This window comes from Eurytemora carolleeae, unplaced genomic scaffold (assembly GCF_000591075.1).
Source record: "Eurytemora carolleeae unplaced genomic scaffold, Eaff_2.0 scaffold1272, whole genome shotgun sequence".
NCBI classification, from domain to species: domain Eukaryota; kingdom Metazoa; phylum Arthropoda; class Copepoda; order Calanoida; family Temoridae; genus Eurytemora; species Eurytemora carolleeae.
Genome location: NW_019397179.1, coordinates 7,370 through 29,922, shown reverse-complemented (window position 1 = coordinate 29,922; position 22,553 = coordinate 7,370). Strand labels below are relative to the sequence as shown.

Here is a 22,553-nt window from a genome sequence, read left to right as displayed (position 1 = left end):
TCAGTTTGCTTCATGTTTATTTATTTCTTATTATATCTTCTATTTTTGTAAAATCCAGGAAACCAAGAAGGATTAATTATGTGGACTAAGATTTAAGTATGGATCAAGCTTACCTGAGTGAGGAATGAATTAGAAGACAAGGTAATAAATATCCAGGTAAACTTATAAGTTTAAATGGGGATTAGAAATAAAAATCATAATGATCCGGAAGGGATAAAGGGTTCCTTTCAGTTCAGTGTTCACTATCAAGTAAACGAACCTAAGGAGGTTTAAAAAATTAAACTTAAATATGTATGTTTTCACAATTAAGAAAAAAATCGAACACACAACTTTGGCGTTACAGGCTCAAAGCTGAACAAAATTTTTATTTCAAATTGGATAAGTAATAATTAAAAAAATTCAAAAGAGCTAAGCACTTGCCACAAACTCTTATTATTTTAACTCTAAATCTTCGTAACTTAATGTTGTAGACCTTTTGACCTTGCAGATTTTATAGTTTGAAATATGAAAGGTCAACGATGTCAGGATGCAAAGTTATAGTTTAGTTAATTATACTTTGTTGTGAGCTGTTCAGTTCCTAACTTGGGACCCAGTGCTGCCAGATTACTAAAAGTTACTTCCGCCGTTTACCCGCACTGGAACGATTTTACCGAGATACTAGATTAGAATTTCAAAACCAAGATAAAAAGTTCTCCAAGTTCCCCAATCAAAATTTGAGGCAAATCGGTCCAGGGGTTCCCGAGTTTTGATCGGACAGACAGAAAGACAAACAGAGATTACAACTTTATTTTATAGATTATTATTTTTCTGTAATTATAAGTTTTATTTTTCAGGAAACCATAATGCAAGCAAGCTAGCCACGTTGTTTAGCAGCAATAAAGGAACTGAGTTGTGGCCACAAATTCTGATTTTAAAAAGCTATATCTTTGCAACAGCTGATGGTGTAAACCTTTGATATTTCAAACTATCATAATTTGATCTAAAATGATTGATAGTTTGAAATATCTTAGGTCTCCGACATTAAAATACAAATACATCGGGATAAGAAAATCAGAGTTTGTGACAAAACTCAATTCCTTTTATCATCTCAATATTCCTGATTATACAAGCACATCCTCACCGGAGAATATTACTACACAGTGCACAGTACAAACTGTAAAGCAATTAGATGATATTAGCATCAATCAATTCATGATACAACACTAAAGAGAATAGATTATAATACATTCTCTTTTTACAATACTAAAAGTGACTTAAGGACGGAAAACAAATTTATAAGATGTTCTAATTCAGTCTCAATTTTACTGCTGCAGAAACATGGTTGTGATTTGAGATGTGATGTGATTTATAAAAACTAAAATTATAGTTTTGAAAACCCCCATTAATCAAAGAATACAATGTAAATTGAGTGCAACTATGTGTAATTTGTTTAGCAATGTGCCCAATGTAACTAACTACCCATGATTTGATATCGTTTGACATTGCATTTTATTTTAATGGTAGAAACTTTGTTTTATTTATTATACTGATATGTGAGAGGGGCTAGAGAATGCCCCCCCCCCCTCCTAGCAAATCTTAAAGTTCTGGTTGAAATTTAGATTTTTTTTAGTTTACAGTATACAGCCCTCCTTTCTTTATATTCTAAATGATTATGTTCCACATAATGCTCCCATCCATAAACCAAGTTTTCTGGCATTTAAAATGTTTTGCATATATTCAAAGTAGTATAATTGCAAAAAATAAAAATAAACTTCATCAAATTTTGACAGAGTTTCCAATTACAAGATTAGAGAGAATAGCTGTAGCTGTCTCCGCACATGTTTTATAGGGTAATTTAATTACGTTACTCGATTTAAGCTAATACCGTTAAGTATTCAATTGAAACGCAGTTTGAATGAACAATGTCATTTTGACTAAGTTTACAAAATTAAATCAAAAATAATACTGCAGGTTTACAGAACATCATGTTTCCACGATTTTTGCTACACCGGAACAAACTATATCTAAACAAGAAAAAGTTCCTGAACTAAATATAACTAAACAAGGAACATTTACGAAACTAAAACTATAACTAAATCAGATATTGTTCCTTAACTAAATATAAAACTAAACCAGGAACAGTTCCAGAACTAACCACAACTAAAAAAGGAACAGTTACTGAACTAAGCACAACTAAACAAGGAATAGTTCCTAAACTAACTATAAATAAACAAGGAACAGTTCCTAAACTAACTATAACTAAACAGGGAACAATTTCTGAAATAACTATAACTAAACAAGGAAGAGTTCCTAAACTATAAAACAAGGAACAGTTCCTAAACTAACTAAGTTATTAAGTTTTATTAAGTAACCAATGAACATTGTTTACATTGTACAATTCCAAACTTTTTTGTTTATTTTCTATTGATTCAATTAATCAAAGAGTTTTACTTGTTTCTTAGTTTGTTCATCGCTCACACTTAGTGATAGGCATTTTCACACTTTTTAAAAGTCGTTCATTAACGCCAACAGTTAGTTTCAATGGTTAAAAAAACTATTCAGGTATCCGTTCTTTATTAATACAGGGTATCTCACGAAACAAATAATTTGCGATATTTATTCGTAAACCAAATTTTATAAGTAAAATTCTAGAGTTAATAGTCACAAGTTCAAAATGTGGTCTGCCTTTTTTTGCTCTCAATATTACCGGAGATATGATTAATCTGAGATAAATTCTCAAAATCTGCGGCAATATTGACAGCATAATAAAAGCAGACCATATTATGGAAATACCAGGACTAGGAGAAGTGTGTGGTTATTGTTTTAAGAATCATACATGTGAAAAAACGACTGAATGTTTCAAATAAATCCAAATATCAAGATTACTTTCATATCGTCTTGTTACTGTCATGTTTCGTTGGACACCCTGTAGCTAAGAACGGAATGTTCCGTTTGTTAACGGTATTTTCCGCAAAGGAAAGTTACCGTTTGTTAATGTTCTTAATTTAGGTAACTGGGTTAACGGAAGATATTTCAGAAATCGTTAACGCTGTTGCAGTTGCTCACGAGCAGTTACGATTATTTCAATTAAAAATGGCAGGAAAAATTTGAAGCAACATTTAAAACATCAAAACTTTCAGAAACGTGCCGTTCATTTACTTGCCCAGCTCTACTCTCATTCACATCAGTAAAGGAAAAAACTGTACGGACCTTTTGTCTAATTTGTTTTCCCTTGCATTCAATTACCAAATATGCATGCACTCGTTAACAAAGTTTAAATCAAATCGTTTGTTTATTTTAGATGCAGAATTAATTTTAACAAAAAATGTAATAATCTACTAATATAATTAAATCTACAGATTTACTGGTGAGTGCAGGTCATTGATTCACACATTTAACTTCAATTATTTTTATAAAAATAAAGATAAAGGCGCTGATTACAATCTTTGTTATAGTTTTCCATTACTAATTTGTGATGAGTTGTAATCTATAGATTAATTGACAATAAAAGATAGGACACTAGAGATTGTCTTTTTAAGATTTAGGGTTTTTTAGTTCACGCTAACCTTGAGGAAGAAGCCCAAAGGAGTTCTGCGCAGACATTGCATGCTCTCTCTCTGTTTTGTAATTTAACGCTGCCTGAGTGGAACTCCTTTAGGCTTCTGCCTTAGGGTTATTGTGAACCAAAACCCCTAAATCTTGATAAGACGAAATCTGGTGTCCTATCTGTTATTGTTAATAAATCTATGGTTGTAATTAAAGTTTTTAAACTGTGTAAACTGTATATATTGTAAACAAAGCAACAAAAAATGTCATTAAACCGTAAATCAATGAACCAGAAAACTGAGCTGAAAACTTAAGAATGGGATATCCTTAATCCCGATCGGTTAAATAATCTGGAGATTAATAAAAAGAGGACAACGAGCGTTATTTAATCTCGAGATTTAGAAAAAGAGTGGATCCCGAAATTAATTCCGATATCCACCATTCAAAAGTTCCAAGCTCTGATGTTTATAAAAAACTTAAGCAATGATCCGCCAGACAATTAATGAAACAATTCTTTTATAAAGAGCGGCATCTCGGATTCAAGAACGTTCTGAAAGGGACTCCATTTTAAGATGGCAATGCCCGATTCACAATGGTACTTTTCAACCATATTTATCTGATAAGTTATATCGTGGGATCGAGATATCGTCGTTTTTTTGGTTTAAAAATATTTAGTTTAAAAATAAAATGAAAAATGTAAATGAAAATTAAGAGACTTTCAGAAACGACTTAACAAATTAAACACTGTCTGTTTCATCATATTCTGTAAACTCGTTTTTTTTCTTTTCTAAATGATTGCAGAAGCAAATTGAAGAAAGACTAAATTCAAGACAGAAGACCAAACCTTCAGACTTAGTAAAACCTAGGACCTGATGATGTGGATTATCCGGTAGATTTACAGATTATGGGCAACGCCGGACACTTTACCTAACATATAGGGTTAGCCCCAATGGATAATACTTGTAAGACGACCTTAAAGTGTTGTTCCGCCCTGTATTGAATAAAGTAGCATGTTCGGCCCTCTATTGAATAAAGTAGCATGTTCGGCCCTCTAAATTGAATAAAGTAGCATGTTCGGCCCTCTAAATTGAATAAAGTAGCATGTTCGGCCCTCTATTGAATAAAGTTTAAGTAGCATATTCGGCACTCTATTAATAAAGTAGCATGTTCGGCCCTCTAAATTGAATAAAGTAGCATGTTCGGCCATTGAATAAAGTAGCATGTTCGGCCCTCTATTGAATAAAGTAGCATGTTCGGCCCTCTATTGAATAAAGTAGCATATTCGATTCACAACGAAGTCCGTAAAGGCTTTATCTTATCCTTTTTTATATGGAGGGTCACCTACAATTACGACGCCTGTTCCTTTAGTGAACATCACATTTATAGACCGCCCTTTCATTTTATATTGTGGATATACAGGGTGTCCCATGTCATTTGGATCGCGTGGTTTATGGCTCTAAATCACGATTTTCTGAACTAATCAGAAATTTTAAAAAAAATGAATTATTTTCATAATTTTTCGAGTATAATGTGCGTATTTCATTATAAAGTTTTGAAGATAATCCAATATGATATGATACGCAATGTACGATAATTTATGATTTTTTAGAAAACATATTGATAAAATATATAATTGATAGATCGGTATATATGTAATCATCCTTCTCACTACCCACAGTCCAACCAGGCCAACCAACATGTTTTCCCAGGCTTAATCACATTCAGGCAGTTTCTCCTCTTTCACCAAGCCAATGCCTGACCGGAAATGACGTTCTAACTTCCCTTTTCCTGCTTCACCAGAGACGTGAGGGGAAGGGGGGAGGTCGAAAGCTACAGAGTATCCCAAGAAACATGAGAGTTGGCGAATAATTTAAAATGTCCTCTTCCACTTAAGTTGTTTAATACCAAAGAGAATTCTGAATTATAAGAAAATTGATTTCAAAGTAAAATTTATTTTCAAATCAAATCAAATCAAATATATATATTTGTCCCAAGCCAAAAACAAAGAAAATATCATATTTTAAAACATATTTATAAACTTGAGACGGGGAGGCATTGATAGCCAGGGGCTGTTTAGCACGCAGCCTCCCTCTGGAGAGTCAGTTTTTGCAATGATGCTGACTTGAAGAAGAGGTGCTGCTGGATGTCATGCTGCTCATGGGATGGAGGGAGCTGGAGCCACTGGAGAGGATACAGTTCATAAACGTACAGATTATAAGATTTATTAAGATTTTATTGAACGAAAAAAATGCAAAAAGTCTTTAATATCTAAACAGTATAGGGAAGAAGACATTCCAAATTATTTACCAACTGTCATGTTTCGTAGGACACCCAGTACCTATTTAAAGATGTACAGGATGTATGGTATAACGATGCAGGGAGAGCCAAAATAAAGTGGATTTTATTTATATCTTCTAATGTCAAAACAGAGGAGGAGACTTCAGAGACGACTGTATAGAATGAATACTATATGTTTCCATATCATTTAGGATTCTTTCAACTATACAGTTCTGCCTTTCTTTGGTTGAAACAGTAAAGACCACATTGAAATTCGTCTATTCACTCCCATGTTGATTGGGACACCCTGTTAAAGAATCGTAACTTTTGACATCAAAGTTTGCTAAACAGTGGTTTTAATTTTTATACTGGGTATTTCCCTAGCGAGGTTTTTATCCTTTGTATGTTTTTTACGTATGAAGGAAAATTGACAGGTCTAGGGAGTATAGGTAATTCCAAAGATCCCAACATTGAAAATGATTCATTCACAATTTACAACGGGTCCCTAAGATCCCCCCAGTCTGAGGAGAGGTCTCTGAGAACCATCAAGCCTGGGGTAAAGTCCCTGAGTAGTACTTCTCTGTCAAAGGAGAGGGCCCTGCAAACCCCCCAGCCCAAGGAATGCTCCGAAAAAATCCCCAAGACTGTCCGTGTAACTAATGTGATAGATCCAAGAGGAACAATAAACCCCGTTTCTACCTCCCAGAGAAAGAGAAAAACAAGATCTCAATCTCTTGCTTCATCTCCTATTCCTCAGGTGGATGGAGATGATAGACACTTAAGCATCGAATCTGAACCTGATCCTAGCCTTGAACCTGAACCTTTTCATGAACCTGAACCTAGCTTTGAACCTGAACAGGAACCCAGCCTTGAACCTGAGACTGATCATGAACCTGAGCCTAGCCCTGAATCTAAACTAGAACCTAGCCTTGAACCTGAACCTGACCCCGAGCATGAGACAGAATCTGAGAGATATTTTCGAATCTTAAAAACTTTAAAATATCATTGCGATTTTGTAGAGAATCTTAAAACTTAAAAACATGTATTATGCTATACTTTTCTGCGATAATTAAAACCCGATATAATTATATTTAAATGTATTCATAGCAAATAATAAATATTTAGATCTTAAAGGGACAGTAAAGGGAAAATGAAAGGGGGTATAGGCTGAAAGCTAATCACATTAGCTCTTGATCGCGACCCATGAAAGTTATACATTTTTTTATATTTTTCGTCATTTCAATTTACATACTGTTAAACCTAAATAAGCCATACATCGAAAGAATTCATCAAATGTCGTATTCTTTAATTTCTGATAATTGCATGTTGCAGATATTTAGTTTTTTAATTAAAGCATTATATGGAGCTCTTTAAAACTGTTCCCGCATATTTATGGCTATTTAATTATTTTCGCAAATACTGAGATTCACGTAAAATAGTATAAAACCCATTAAAAAATTGTCAAGACGATATTTGATGAATTCTTTCGATATATGGCTTGTTTAGGGTTTAACTGTATCTAAATGTACGTCATATAAAACTTAACTTTTCAGTCGGATAAACATGCATGAATAATTAGCTTAATACAGTGAAGACGACTTTTCTAAATTAAGTTTAGAATTCTAACAATCTGTTTTTAAATTACAAGTTCACAAGTAAACAAAGAGAAACTGCTAATTGACAGCTTTCTTTGTTCCCATGTTTATGTGTCTCCATGTGCTGTTTAAAAGCTTAGTAGGAATCAAAATTGAAATAAAAATAAGTCTTCATTGTATTGATATATACGACGACGACTGTATAAGAATAAAACTAACATTTGGTTATAAATAGAATATACGAAAGTGTTAGATATGTCTAACAAAATATACGTTTTTTCGAAAAACTGATCTGGTAGTAATTTGGAAGTTCGTATAAACTGTTAGGGTTTCATGATGTGTACTAATTGTCTTGTATCATGTAGGGGGAGGGGGGGGGTGCTGTTTCCCCCTACTGAGTTCTAATGACTGACAAGGTCTATATGAAGGTTGGAATCAGAACCACTGTGTAGAAAGATCCTCGTTGGATGAAGATATAACTGGATACGGGACAGGGACAGATACGGTTCCCATTTTTGTAATCTTGATCAGATTCTCATTCAGGGATTCCTTCAGGGGAGTATTCCCCCCTACTGTCCGAGGGGTGGAGTGAGAAAATGACTGACTTTTTCTCGGTGTTGATTCTGGCGCTTGGTCCACTCTGGGTTTCCTAATTAAAGACAAATTTGTTCAGTTTCTTAATTTTTAAAATGGCGGCTGAATTTTGAAAGTTAACTGCCTTGTAATGATGGTTTAACACTTAAGTATTCCCACATTAAGAATTAAATTAAAAGGTTTAAAAAGTGAAACTTAATCCAAGAATTATCTATCCAGAATATCATCCATTTCATTCAGCATACATCTCGTGGAATATCTCACGCATTACATAGAAATCATGGGAAATGTTTTCTCCCGTAATTACACAGCCATTGACCGTGTCTGAACAAACGTCGTCTTCCCTATCGGAGAAGAGAATCCCGCGTTCCTTCTCTGGACGGATGCGAATAACGACGCGCCCAGGTCGACCATCTTTTTCATCTTCTTCCGCCAAAAATGCATCTTGCGACATTTCGTCTTCTTTTGTCCAAGTTGGGATGTTTTCCTTTTCTTTCAGAACCCAGGGGTTACGGAGTTCAGTAAACTTTCTAAAAAAATGTAAAATATGATTTTTCAAGATGAGAAGATAATTTAAAAAAACTTACTTCTCAACTGGATATCTGGTCTTTTCTCTTGCTAAGAATTGCCTGACTGCCTTTACCATACGTTTTGCCTTGCTTGCAAGCTGTTGTCTAAACAAATAAATAAATTATTATTCAGTAGAATTCAGTTTAGATGAATTTCTTTTTTTTTGTTTAAATTTCTACCTGTCTTTGGATCCTTTTGGGCTGCTCCGCCCACTGCTACAGCTGTCAGTGCTCCGCCCACTGTCTTTGCTTTCAAGAGATGCCCCGCCCTCGCTTCCATCCTCACGCCTCCAAACTCCTTCCAGGTCAGCTCGAGCACTTTTCTTTACTCTTGTCTCTCTAAACATTTTAAATCTTGTAATTTCTAAAAAATCTTAATTAAAGTTATTTTTTAATAATTATTTTAATAATTTTATAATAATTCTGTTTAAATTGATTTGTGCAAACCTTTGATAGCTCAAACTATGAACACAAAATGTCATATTTTAAACTCAAAATGTTAAATTTTAAACTCAAAATGTTAAATTTTAAACTCAAAATATCAAATTTTTAACTCAAAATATCAAACTTTAAACTCAAAATATCAAACTTTAAACTCAACAATCAACATGTCAAACTTTGAACTCAAAATGTCAATTTCTATGAACTAAAAATGGCAAACTATGAACCCCTAAATGTTAAGCTTTGAACTCAAAATGTCTTAACTCAACAGTCAACATGTCAAAGTGTAAAATACACATCATCACGTTGAACAGATAAAGAGATACAGGGATTAGAAAATTTCCTTCGAATTTAAGTAAAAATCTGCCGCGCCGCCCTGTTATTTGTTTCTGTAGTTGAATGATTTAAATTTGACCGTTAATCATTAAACCGTAACCACTGAACCAAACAAAAATTGACAAAACAAATCATTTGATAAAAACACCAACAAGGGAACAGGAGCGTATACAGGGGGGAGAATACTGCTAGCCCCCCCCCCTGAACTAATTCTTGAGTAAGCCCCTATGTGATAATGCAAGATAAGATTAATAAAATAGATAATGTGACTGAAATAGGTATGATTAAGCTAAACAAGCAAACACAAAAAAAGGAGTATAACTAACCGTTTCTAGTTATACTACTTCTTGATATTAGTTATTTTGACCGAAATTTCGAAACATGCCATTGAACTTAAACACTATGAATTTTGTTCGATTTTTACCTAGATTTTTGGCTAGTTTTTCCCTGGGTTGATTTGACCGGCGTGATGGCATCTAGGACTGCAGTGGACTTAAGAGGCGGTTCGGACGAGTCCAGTTTGGTGTCTGAGTCCTTGGTGGAGTCCATAAACCTAGTCGTCTTTCGTCTCCTAGTTCTACTCGTAGAAATCTCGTCATCAGAAACTGAAATATATAAACAATTTTAAAGTTCTGTTTAGTGTTTATGTAGTTGTTATGGACCGTGTTCTTTAAAAGGATTCTTCACTTGTTAAAAAAACAAAACAAGTTGTATCTTAATTATTAGGATTATAATCATTGATTGTGTTTCTCAATTCTTAAAATATGTACAGTGGTTTATGTACAGCGTTTATATTAATACAATTAAGACGATTTTTCTTGTAAAGTTTTGATTTCTAACTTTTTCAAAATTCAAGTTTACAAGTAAACATAAAGAAACTGTTAATTTAAAGAAAAAAACAATGTAAAGTGTGAAGTCTCATCTCATCTCTGTATTATGAATTATGTTAAAAATATTATAGTATTCACATTTAGTAATTCTAAAATAAAACATAACTGTAAACATTATATTTTAATAAATGTCGATAAAAGCTCTCTATCTTTAAGTTCTCACGGTGTCTAATAATAAATCATAAATAGTTAGTTTTTAACGAATGTTTATCAATACCACAAATATATCAACAACAACCAATTAAAACCATGTAACTCCGAGAAGATGCAATAATTAACATATATAAAGACGTATATTTGTTCACTGGTATACATATGAAGAGACTAAACTGACGACCTAAAACTGATATCACACTTTCGACGCTGTTGAAATGCATATTAGAGAACACTTTTATTAAAACGTCTTTGAAGCGTTCTTCAAACTAATTTAAAACTAATTTTAAAATGACTTCTTCACAGTAGTAAAGAAACAAGCATCTAAATTCTAGATTTATATCAAATAAAAAAAAAAATTATAAGCCAACATTTTGCCAGAACTTTTTGTCACCATTTCTTCATGGCAGGGGCGTACGAGGGAGGGGGCACTGGGTGCACGTGCCCCCCCTTCGGGTGACCCCCCTGGGATGGAGCACACATAGGGGGGGTCTCATATATGAAATGATTTTATATGATGTGGGGGAAAAATATAAAATAAAGTGTTAAAAGACAACTAACTTAGTTCATCCTTTTTTAATATTTTTAAAACAAAAATTCAGCAATCTTTATGGCGCTCCGTGGAAACAAATATAACTTCTGCGAGAAAAAAATATCAAAATATAAAAGCAAAATCGGACATCAAAAGGCATTTTTTCATCCTTAACTCAAAATTTCAGCTATTAGAACCCCAATTTTTTAAAAATTCCTAACAATCAATCTTAAAATGATTTTTGATGAACTGGAGAAAAAAAAGCTTGTTATCAAAAGGCATGTTTTTATCCTTTTTATTACAATTCATAACCAAAAATTTCAGCAAAAAAAACCCTACACACACTTTTTTTCTGCTCCGCGCAAACATATCTAATTTCTGGAGGGAAAAATTTATTTTTGAAAGGGGGAAAAATTTTTCTAGAAAGAAACTGTAGTTTTTGCCACGAACTCAAGTTTTCTAATACCTATTTCTATGAAACCCCCTATTTCTTTGAAACCTGATGGTGTAAACCTTATTTCAAACTTAGGCATTTCATAGTTCATGGAATTTATAGTTTAAAATATCAAAGATCAAAGACATCGGGTTAAACAAATATAGGGATTATACGTTTGAAGTCTTTGACGAAATCTGATTTCCTTTACAACTCTGAAATATATATCAACAAATATATATGTTCTAAACCAAGCAAAGACTATAAGCATGAAAGATATACGGTCCTTTAATATAGATAAAAAACTAATAAGTAATTTTGTCAAAAATAGGGTTTTCAGAGGGGGCACAAAATCTTCTAAAGGGTTCAAAGAAAAAGCGTCGGCGCTCTGAATAGGTGCCCCCCCCCATTCACTAAAATTCCCGTACGCCCCTGCTAAATGGGACCTGTTTCGTAAACCATTAATCATCTAACAGAATTCACATTTTGAAATATCAAAGTTTGACATCAGGTTGCAAAGATTTAAGTGAGTATTGACTTTTTTGGAACTGCTATTACCTTGTCATCATAAATTTGAAAAAAAAACTAAAAATACACGAAATGATTACCTGGAATTGACAAGATGCTGCGGGAGCGTGGAATATCCGCCATCTTGTTTCCTGATGGGTTGATTGACCGGCCGGGAATATCGACACGTGCATCTCGAAATCTATCAAAGCGTAAAATTTACATTCCTTCATAAGTTTTTTTTTCGGTATACAACAATTTTACTTGAATCCCGTGTAACTAAAAAACATTTATACAGATCCATGGTATAACCAGCTCTTTACACAGGAATGCCATTTACACTCAGAAAAATTAAATCATAGAAAATTTTCTAAAAGTAAATAGATTTATTCATGTTATTTCATTGGTAAAAATGTTCCATAGAGCCGGTATCATCGATTCTTTCCAGAAACCCGATTTTTTTTTTTGCAAATTTTTCCTTCATAAATTGTAGAACTTTTAATATATTTTTTTTAATATTCAATAAACATTCTTCTGTCCTGAAGATAAATCAAACAACCCCGGTTAAATGATTATGTTGAAATGAGTTCTCATAAGTTAATTGTCGGGGTTTTCAGAGCTTTTCTATGACATTTTGACATTGACTATTATGCAAAATTACCTTTAAATATACAATACAAGTTTCTTTTTATAAGTTACGGGCTGAAGGGCCCGGCGTTGCCCGTGGGAGAAAAAATATTTGAATTTTGAACACCCCCCCGGCCACCCATGTCGTCCAGTCGTTTGGCCGGCTATAGGCAACATATATATACGAATGTCTTGTTTTATTATATAGATTTAAAGTGATATTTTCGTTATGTTTTTCTGACCGACAACAATTTTTGTGGTTTGTTTGCAGAAAATACAAACAAGAAAGTAGCCGATAATTCTTAGCGTTGATATTTTTACAATGTAATCTATAAAGTTTCAGAATAGGATGAGGACAGCAGTTCAGACCATGTTATGATTTTAGATTGTTCAATAAACACAGCAATATAATGTACTGCATATAATGTACTGCATATAATGTACTGCATATAATGTACTGCATATAATGTACTGCATATAATATACTGCATATAATGTACTGCATATAATGTACTGCATTCAAAGTCCCGATTCGCTTAATACTATCGTATAAATGTCGTCTTCTTATTCCACGGAATTATGGGTAGGGTACCCTTCAATGTTTTATTAACTTAAACGTGGAAAATTCCTTTAATATTTGTTCCTCGCTGTTTAAAAGTGAGATTTGTGTCAGACGCTCAAGGGGTAGAAAATGCATCTGACTCACGCTGATTTAACAGTTTGGTCCTTATCTCAGAGAACTGAGACTTTTCATCACAATTTGATCTGCTAAACATAATTTGTTCGTGTTTTTCTTTTAAACTTTTTTACGCATTTTTAAACAAAAACAAGAGAACTATGAAAGGTAAAGATTGGTGAATTATAGATAAGCAAGTTCTTGAATTTAATTAGGAGAAACAGAATGCATCTTGCCCTGGTTAGTCCGGCGTGGACTAACCAGAGTATTAAACCCTATTGCGTAGAAAACATAAAAATTGTAGAAAATATCTGACAATTGGAACAAATACACAAAATGCGTCAGTAAAAGTTTCACAAAAAAGTTTAAAGTTTTTGTGGGCCTACATTGGAATTTTATCGTGACCTTCCCTTTAAAGAGGGACATTCACGTTTACAATGGTACCAATATAGATTTTACCTAATCAATAATATGGAAAATATCGTCTTTTTTCTTTTTAACCAGTGCAACAAAGGAAGCCATGCATTGTAGAGAAACAACAATTGAGATTTATCAATTTAAAAGAGAAAATTATGGATATCAAATGCAATCTTGACCAGACAAAGCTGTTCAGGATACTGTTGTGAAAAGGACATGCCAAAGTATGATTTATAATTTTGGAGAGTCACTGGAAGTAATTTGCTGTATTTGCTGAAATTATTAAAAAATTTTAGATTATTTTCAATTTTACCTGGAGTTGAGATCACTGGCTGCTAAACTAAGCCTGCTGGTGGTCAAATCTTTAGCTCCGTTCAAATCTCTGAACACGTTCAAGTCACGTAGAACATCAAGCTCACGAACCATATCCAGCTCATGAGCCAATTCCAGGTCTCGAGCCCCCAGACCAAGACTGAGCCTACTACCATGAAGGTTTCTAAACCTAGGAGTTCCCACTCCTCCTCCACCCCCTAGACTGAATCTAGACCCTCCTAAATATAGATAAAATATGATATATTGCAGCAAGTTAAATATTGTACCCATCATCATGGAAGCATAAAGAAATCCACCAACAAGATATTCAAAATCCTCAAACAAGTGCTACTAAAAAAATTGAGTTTTAATTTTAATTAAGTTATACTAGCTTGGGAACCCGGCGCTGCCCAGGTTACTCCTGGTTACTCCTGCAGTTTATCTGCACTTGGACAATATTAGCGGGAAACTAAATACTAAATATTAAAGTCAAACCACTCAATTAAGATTCTCATCACCTAAGCTAAGAACATTCCCGAGTTTACCGATCAAAATTTGAGGCAAATTAGTCAAGGGGTTTCTGAGTTATGATCGAAGAAACAAACAGACAAACAGAGATTACAACTTTATACGTATAGATAAAGAAAAATTGACTGAGGTAATAATCCCCCAAATACCTGACAGTAAACTGTCCGCTCCAAGACTGCTCCTGGATTTGAACTGGGGCTGCGGGAAAGATCCTAGCCCTTCTAGACTTAGCCTTGAGGTTGTTCTTGAGGAACAGCTGCCAATCAGCTGATCTGTTCTTGAGAAACTGCTGCCGACCAGCTGATCGGAAACCTGATCTAGAAAACTTACAAGCTGGGTGGTGGCCCGCTCATAAACTTTTCTGAAAAAAACCTAATTGAACGAAATTCAAACTCGATTTTTAATCTAAATTATAATTTTCTACCTGGAATCCTCCATTTTATTGAGTTGCCAATGAAGATCTTCTATTTCCTTCTCCATTGCTAAATGTCTAAAATATTAAAATTCGTAATCAAGTAAACAACATCGATCTCAATCCATGAGTCAAACTGAGTATTACCTGGCTCCTGATTGTCTGGTTAGTTCTAGCTCCTGAAGGAGTTTCTGGTTCTCCCCTCTGAGCCTCCTGACCTCCTGTTCCAGGAGTTCTAGACTACTCTCCTTCCTTTGCCACACCTCCTGATCCAATCCCAGGGATAAAACCGTTTCAACCTGAAATACGATTTTAAAGGGTATTTACAGGGAAGAAATTGAAGGGTCTGTATCTGGTAATTGAAAATTCGCTTTAGATAAACTTCACAAGAAAAAATCTAGAAAAAATATTATGAAAAATCGAACCAAGCAAAGGTTTTGGTTTGTGTTTTCACAGGGTTAAAATAAAACCTGTATGGGAGAGTAGACGAAATCTGAAAAAAAAACTACTTAAATTAACACTTAACACTTTAAGACAGAAAAACGACAATATATTCAATATTTTTGATTGGATAAAGGGTTAAGGGTACCGTTGTGAATCAAAAAAAACTTTAAGATTCCAAATATTAATACAGCTATGTTTTTAAACTTCAACTTTATTCAGGATGGCTCATCAGCAAAATCTCAATTTGATTTCAATTTAACAAATTAACATTTTGACCACACATGAATATGATGAAGAGAATTAGCATAAATGCAAATCCAGAAGCCAAGTTTTCCAAGGATTATTTTTTTTTGCAAAAAAAAGGAAGATTCCGCATTATCATCCCCCCCCCCTCCGCTTTCACTGCAAAAAGTTTATTTTTTATCTTGTATACGTAAAAACAATCTTTTTCATTTTGGAATAGTATCTCCTTCTTTAGTGTAAATAAAATAATCTAATATTCTATCATTTTACAGTTATATCAAATTCTATTTAAGCTTTATCAAATGATAACAAAATTTGAGAGAGTGTTAAAAAATTTCATGAGATTTCATCAAAGTTTTGAAAAAATGTTCTTGAGATTCCATTAAAGTAATATAAAGTTCTAAAGTTCTTTATTATAGATAATGGATTGTTTAAAATTGTTATGCGATTCCATCAAAGCATTTAAACCTCTTTGAAAAGCTTATTGTGATTCTAAAACATTGCTAAAATTTTCTAACAAAGTTTTTTTAACAAAGTTTTTAATATTTAATATTTTAATATTGAACAAAGCTTGAGATCCTTCCAAATTGATATCTACTCGTATGAGAGATAACATTTGTCATATTTTGTCCCTTGATCAAAGTTTTTTGAGATCCCCTTCAAATGAATGTCTACAGTGATAACCAGAAAACTGTAGACTAGGAAGACGACATTAAATCAATACTGAAGTGAATTTGTGTTGTTATAAAGCAAATAGCTTTACACTATTAAATTATTAAATTACTTATAATTAGTGAAAGGGGTCTGTTTGCACTGCACAATTGCTGTGTCTCATTCTCATTGGACTATTTAAGGTCATATTTTGAGTTTAAAAGTCGACTTCCTATTGCAGAGTTTGCTGGTTATCACTGTATGATAGAAAGATGCCTACTAAGTAAGCAAAAACAAATTTCTTATTTTCAACTAAAAATCGCTATATTATTGTTGAATATAAGTATTTTTTTATATTTCTTTATGTCTTTACCTTTGATATCTGAGTTGCTTGAGTCCGAGGTGTGAATGGTTCTGCTAGCTTGAAAACAGGACGAGTAGTGGGACGAGGGGAAGAACGAAGAATCTGATCGTCAGAACGATGAGGGTTCGTCTTGGGGAACGAGGAGCAGGTTGATAAAGACTTTCTCTCTGCAGGCTTAGGACTTAACCCAAGTATAACCTAAATAATATATATCTTAGGACTTAATCCGAGTATAACCTAAATAATATATATCTTAGGACTTAATCCGAGTATAACCTAAATAATATATATCTTAGGACTTAATCCGAGTATAACCTATATAATATATATCTTAGGACTTAATCCAAGTAAAATATATTTGATATAATCTTAGGACTTGATCCCAGTATAACCTAAACACTAAATAAATTAGGACATAATCAGAGGATATAAACAATTTAAATCTTAGGGCTTAACCTGAGTATAACCTAAATAATATTTATCCAGGTATAATCTTAATAATATGCATCTAAGGACTTAGTTCGAGTATAACCTAAACACTATACAAATTAAAACTTAATCCAAGATTAACCAAAACAATATATATCTTGGGACTTAATCCGAGTACAACATAAATAATTTATATCTTAGAACTTAATCCAGGTATAATCTAAATAATATACATATTAAGACTTAATCCGAGTATCACCTAAATTATTTAAATCTTAGGACTTAAACACTATATATATTGGGACTTAATCCTAGGATAATCTAAATAATATATTTCTTGGGACTTAATCCAAGGATAATCTAAGTAATATATATCTTAGGACTTAATCCAGGCATAATCTAAATAATATATATCATAGGACCTAATCCGAGTAAAAAATAAAAAATAAATATCTTAGGACTTAATCCGAGGACAATTTAAATCATATGCATCTTAGGACTTAATCCCAGGAAAACCTAAATAATATATATCTTAGGACTCAATCCGAGTGTAACTTAAACACTATATATTTTGGGACTTAATCCTAGGATAATCTAAATAATATATGATATATGTATATTAGAACTTAAACCAAATATAACCTAAACAATATATATCTTAAGACTTAATTCAAGTTAATAAATTTTCGGTAAAAGACTTTCCCTAGCTCTATTTGTTGGTTTGTTGACTTTTCCAGTATAACCCTCAAAACTGTTCAATAGGAAGACGACTTTTAGCAATCTTGCGAGTTTTTGAAATTGTCAAGCTTCCTATTTATATTTTTGAGTTAATTTAACTGGATTATTCTTGGTCATTGTCTTGCTTGTCTGTGATTTCTGAAAAGGCGTGGGAAGAACAATTTTATCTGTTTTGTAAATCATGAAATACTTAAATATATTGCTAATCTTTTTATAACAAATTGGAGCAATTTTTGCACGAGAGGGGGGGTGTGTGTTTGCAATAGGGAGGGGGGGATGTAAAAGCCATATCAAGCTATAGAAGCCAAGTAACTGAAGTTATAAGCAAGGATTTTAAAACCTTAGAAATACACTATGCTTGTTTTCTGAATAATTTAGGCACTGCATTAAATATATTTGATAAATATGGAATTAAAAACATGTTGTTTACATATTGCATGCTATCTTTCGTGATAAATGTAAAATAATTTATTCTAAAAAAATGCTAAATATTTCGTAATATCTTTTTCACAATTTAAACAGTTACAAGACATGGTTTCAGAGATTTTCATAACTTTAGTCAGAGCCGTAACTAATAACAAAGAATTTACAATTCAAATCTGCTCTAACACTTCTCCATAACGGTGGATAACAAAAACAAAATACTGGGTGTCCCCCAAAACATAGGTGGTTTCAGAGGGGGGACAGTCCATTACCCTCCCTGAGTGAATTTAGGGGGGGACTTACCCCCCTAAATTTCACAAAGTCATTACTCCGAAGGCTTTTTGACCTTGAACAGGTCACCTATGACCACCAGGGTCACCTATGACCACCAGGTCACCTATGACCACCGACAGGTTGGTCAAGCTGGAAAGAGTGGCGATGCACCCAAAGAGACTTGACTCAATTTTGTACAAAGCTATTTCAAGCGCCCCAAGAGAACTAAATTATCGTGGACTGGAAGAAGGGAGGGTATTATTATTATAATTTTGAACAAATATTCCTTTTTTACTTACGGCCTTCTTATGGTATCCTTTTTAACTTTAAAAATAAACATAGAAACTACTTGCAGTCTCATGCAAGAAAAATTAGCATGATTCAAGAAGCATTATTTACTAAAAAATCAATAATAAATTAATAATAGCAGGAAATAAAAAATAATTCTCCCTGAATTAGAATAATACAATATGTATAATGTTAATGTATAAAGCTCTACCAATAATATATTTTTATGTTATTTAGATAAATAAATGGATTATTAAGACATTTGCCTATGGGGAATAATTTAAAAAAAATAATCATTAAATATGAATAGTCCTAGATTTCAATAATATTTATATAAAACCCAATTTGTTTAAACCTCCGATTTCTTTGTCAATTAGAAAGCTATCAGAGATCGAATAAACCGGTTTAAACTATCCTGTTTTGGTTGACACAATCTACAGTATGATATAAAATGTTTGAAAATAGTTTTCAGCCTTAACACCAAGAATATCGTATTCTAACTAGACAAAAAAACTTTAGCTTTGAACTAGGCAATCCGCCATTTTTAATCCTTTGAATTGGTGCAATTTAAAAAATTAATAAATTTCAACCTTTTTTCAGGCAAAGTTTTCTTTTTTGCCCAGCAATATAACTTTCCTGGGATCATGTGATCATGTGAGTTGCATCGACAATTTTTAGCTCGATCTGTTCGGGTGTTTTTACCTTTGTTAAGAACAAACAAAGAAACACCCTGACAACCAAACAAAGTACATATATAGAAGATTACTGAAGCAAAAAAAGCGCAGCTTTGCAAATTGTGGTAAAATATAAATGTTCAGCTTAAAAAGTGCGTTGTATGATTTTCTTTGTTTCGCAAATAAAGAGCAATTAAAATAATGGATTTTATTTCGCAAAATAGGAGGTCTCACCTACAACAAAATGTCCAACTGAAATTAGAGGAATTCTTCCTAAAATTACTTCTAAAAAGATGTTTCCAATATAGAAATAAAGAAGAAGTTGCCTACTCCAATTAAGGACAATAATCCATTTATAAAAGTGAGAATGTGTGATTCACAACGATACCCTTTAAACCTATGTCTGAGTAGCACTCGTATAGCACTAAGATATGAGTTTCTAAACTAAACGCTGAAAGTCCTTTCGTTATTTCTCCTCGCAAATTACTTTTCACAGAGAACCCAAGATTACAAATTTATACATTTTCAGATCGGAAACAATTATATCTCATTAACCTTGGCCAGACTAAATGGGTAACATTGTGAATCGAATGTGCTTTTCTACAATCAGAGAGCGCCTTGAAATTAGGTAACAGTCCCTTATATCTTAGCAATAATTACCAGGTTTCCATGATTTCTCCTAAGTAAATAGTAAATACGCAGAATCGAGATGGGGAGGGGGAAGGGGAAGGGGGGGATGATCATAAGAGCCTGGGAAAATTCAAGCTTTTATTCCAGCATTGAGAGCCAGAAACACTATTGTAGAGTAGACTATGTTCGTATGTATGTTCCCTGAAATAATCACCAAAATAGGAAAAATAAACAAAGTTCCATAACTCTGAGCATTTCTTTAAAAAGAAAATATATGGTCCACTAGATTGAAAATTAGGGGATCACTTGAAGTTAACAGTCCCTTTAAATTTAAAATTTTGAACTGGCTTACCTTTGAATTACTATTTTTTGGTCTCAGAGAAGGCCTTGATTGAGGGCTGGAGGGTGGTATTGAGGACGGCCTCGAACATGTAGCCTCTGAAGGAGGTATATAAGAATAAGCCGAGGATGGCCGGAAAGAATCTCTGGAATCTGGCCTCGGTAGAGAATTTTGTAAACTCACTTTTTCACTCCCACCCTGTAATCCTTCGAATATTTTTGACAATTCTGAAACTTTTTTTCCTCCGCGTTCCCATATTTCTTCCGAACCTGCATTTTGTTCTCCGCCCTCAATTTCCCGCATTTTTACTGAGTCACTAAGTCTGTTTACAAACAAACCGTTTATTTTAGCCTGTTCCGGGTTCTGAACTGTAATGTGTGTACTCGAGGTACCCATGTTAGCTGGTGTCTGTATGTCAGTGGACCCGGAGCAGGATTGATCCTCTCCGTCCCAGGGTTCTCCGTCCCAACATTCGTCCTCTCCAATCCATGCATCCTCGTCTTGATGCTCACTAACAGATTTAAAGTATATTTTAACGAAATAAAAAAGTCTAAAGTCTAATAACAGTTTCTATTCAATGTAAAAATTGCACATGGTTAAAACGTAGGATTCCGCGTCATGAATTAAAAAGTATCGATAAAGTTTTCAATAAAAAAGCAGATGTTATATGCGTTTTAAATCAGGAGAAAGCAACAGAGATAGAAATTAAATTCTAAATTCCCTCCACTAGGTCATTTATTCGCATCATTTGCAACCGAAGTCAAAAGATTAAAAAGGCTCCACCCTCCTTTATCACCAGATAACCTGAAGGTACATCCTTACTCTAACATAACCTGAACCTCATTCAAAAGTATTGGCTAAGCCCACTTTATTCTATATTTTTGTTAAGTCTGTCTGTTTGTCCAAAGCTCAAAAATGTCAAATTTAATGAACACGCCAATAGCCACTGAAGGTTTATTTTGAAAACTAAATAAGATCGTCTAATTTATAAAAAGGAAAATGCATTTCCATTCGATCCAACAAAATTTAAAACTTTAAATCCCTGTGGTCCAGCATTTTCTGAAAATTATTCGAGTCCATCCACTCCTCCTCATTCTTCCAGATAGATTCATCCTCATTTATCTCCCCCTCATCCTCATCCTCTTCATCCTCATCCACTGAATCAGTTCTGGAAAAAAATGAAATAAAGAAAAACTCGCGTCGGATTGAAGTCGTTCATGCTTTTAATCAATACTCTTCTTCATGGGCGTAGTCAGGACTTTGTCGAGGGGGGGGGGCGCTTAATTTTTTCCTTACTAAGGGGGCCCCCGTTGGAGCCCAAAAACCCATGGAAACCATAAGTTTCACTGATCATTGATATGTCATACTTGGGCATATAATCAAAACTGTACACGTCGAACTATAATGTAAATTATAGGAGAGATTGATATCTCATGTTTTATACAATCGGAGGCGTATCCACATACATACAGGGGGTTATGGAGGTTCAGCCCCCTTCCCCTCTGTATAAGCCACTGCCTTAGATTATAACTCCTCTTATTAGAGAGCCATTGAGAAGAACAAATAAGTTTTAAACTACTAAGTTCTACTTTGCAATAAAATAAATTTTACTCATACTTCAGCGTAAACTAAAAATTCTAGGAGCTAAGAGTAGTTGATCTTATCCTCATGTCTGGATTTAAGTTAATAATGAACCAAAAACTGTATTCTTCATATATTGGAAGATTATTTTTGGAAAATATTTTAGTTCAAAAATTCTGCGGTTTGTCTCAATCCCCATTATTTAATGCTTTTGGTTTGCAAAAAATGTGGTTGTGGTTGGTGTTAAATAAAAACATTTTTGAATTTCTAACCTTGGTTGTATTGAGAGTGAATCTAGAGTTAAACTGCTGAAAGCATGCATCTCTCGGGCAAAACGAGATTTAAACATTTTTCTAAAAAAATATCTAAAATATTCACGAATTTTAAAATCAATTCCTCCCTCCTATCCTTACAAATCTATTATGTTGTCTGAAGGTTTGACCAAACTAACAACTGCATGGTTTCATCCAGGTTCATGTCCTTTTTAAATACTTTGATTAAAACTAAGATTTAGGATAAAATTAAAAATTTTGGGAGGACAAAAATAATTTTAGTCATTTCTAAATATACCCCCCCCCCCCCCCCCCATTCCACCAAAAATCCCGTTAACCCATCCTTGTACTTATAATGTTTTGTAACTGTATCAATACA

At 33.4% G+C, this 22,553-nt stretch overlaps 1 protein-coding gene across 1 annotated transcript; it reads right to left on the bottom strand.

The window, feature by feature from the left end:
- Positions 1–7,555: 7,555 nt before the first annotated feature.
- LOC111712548 (uncharacterized) lies at positions 7,556–22,283 on the bottom strand. Its single transcript, XM_023487193.1, has 14 exons — positions 22,175–22,283; positions 21,364–21,489; positions 20,334–20,832; positions 16,536–16,724; positions 14,972–15,123; positions 14,837–14,902; positions 14,562–14,773; positions 13,886–14,123; positions 11,954–12,054; positions 9,762–9,942; positions 8,741–8,899; positions 8,579–8,665; positions 8,336–8,521; positions 7,556–8,046 (listed from the first exon to the last, which is right to left on the bottom strand). The coding sequence occupies exons 1-14, from the start codon at positions 22,249–22,251 to the stop codon at positions 7,833–7,835; spliced, it is 2,487 nt and encodes an 828-aa protein (XP_023342961.1). The 5' UTR covers positions 22,252–22,283; the 3' UTR covers positions 7,556–7,832.
- Positions 22,284–22,553: the final 270 nt, after the last annotated feature.

Bases quoted from the DNA above. Each gene is read 5' to 3' on its own strand.
- LOC111712548 (XM_023487193.1), bottom strand. From the start codon at position 22,251: ATGTTTAAATCTCGTTTTGCCCGAGAGATGCATGCTTTCAGCAGTTTA. The intron at 20,833-21,363 runs GGATTTAAAGTT...TAAATCTGTTAG, and splicing joins CAGAAAATGCTGGACCACAG to TGAGCATCAAGACGAGGATG. The intron at 15,124-16,535 runs GTAAAGACATAA...ATCGTATTTCAG, and splicing joins AAGCAACTCAGATATCAAAG to GTTGAAACGGTTTTATCCCT.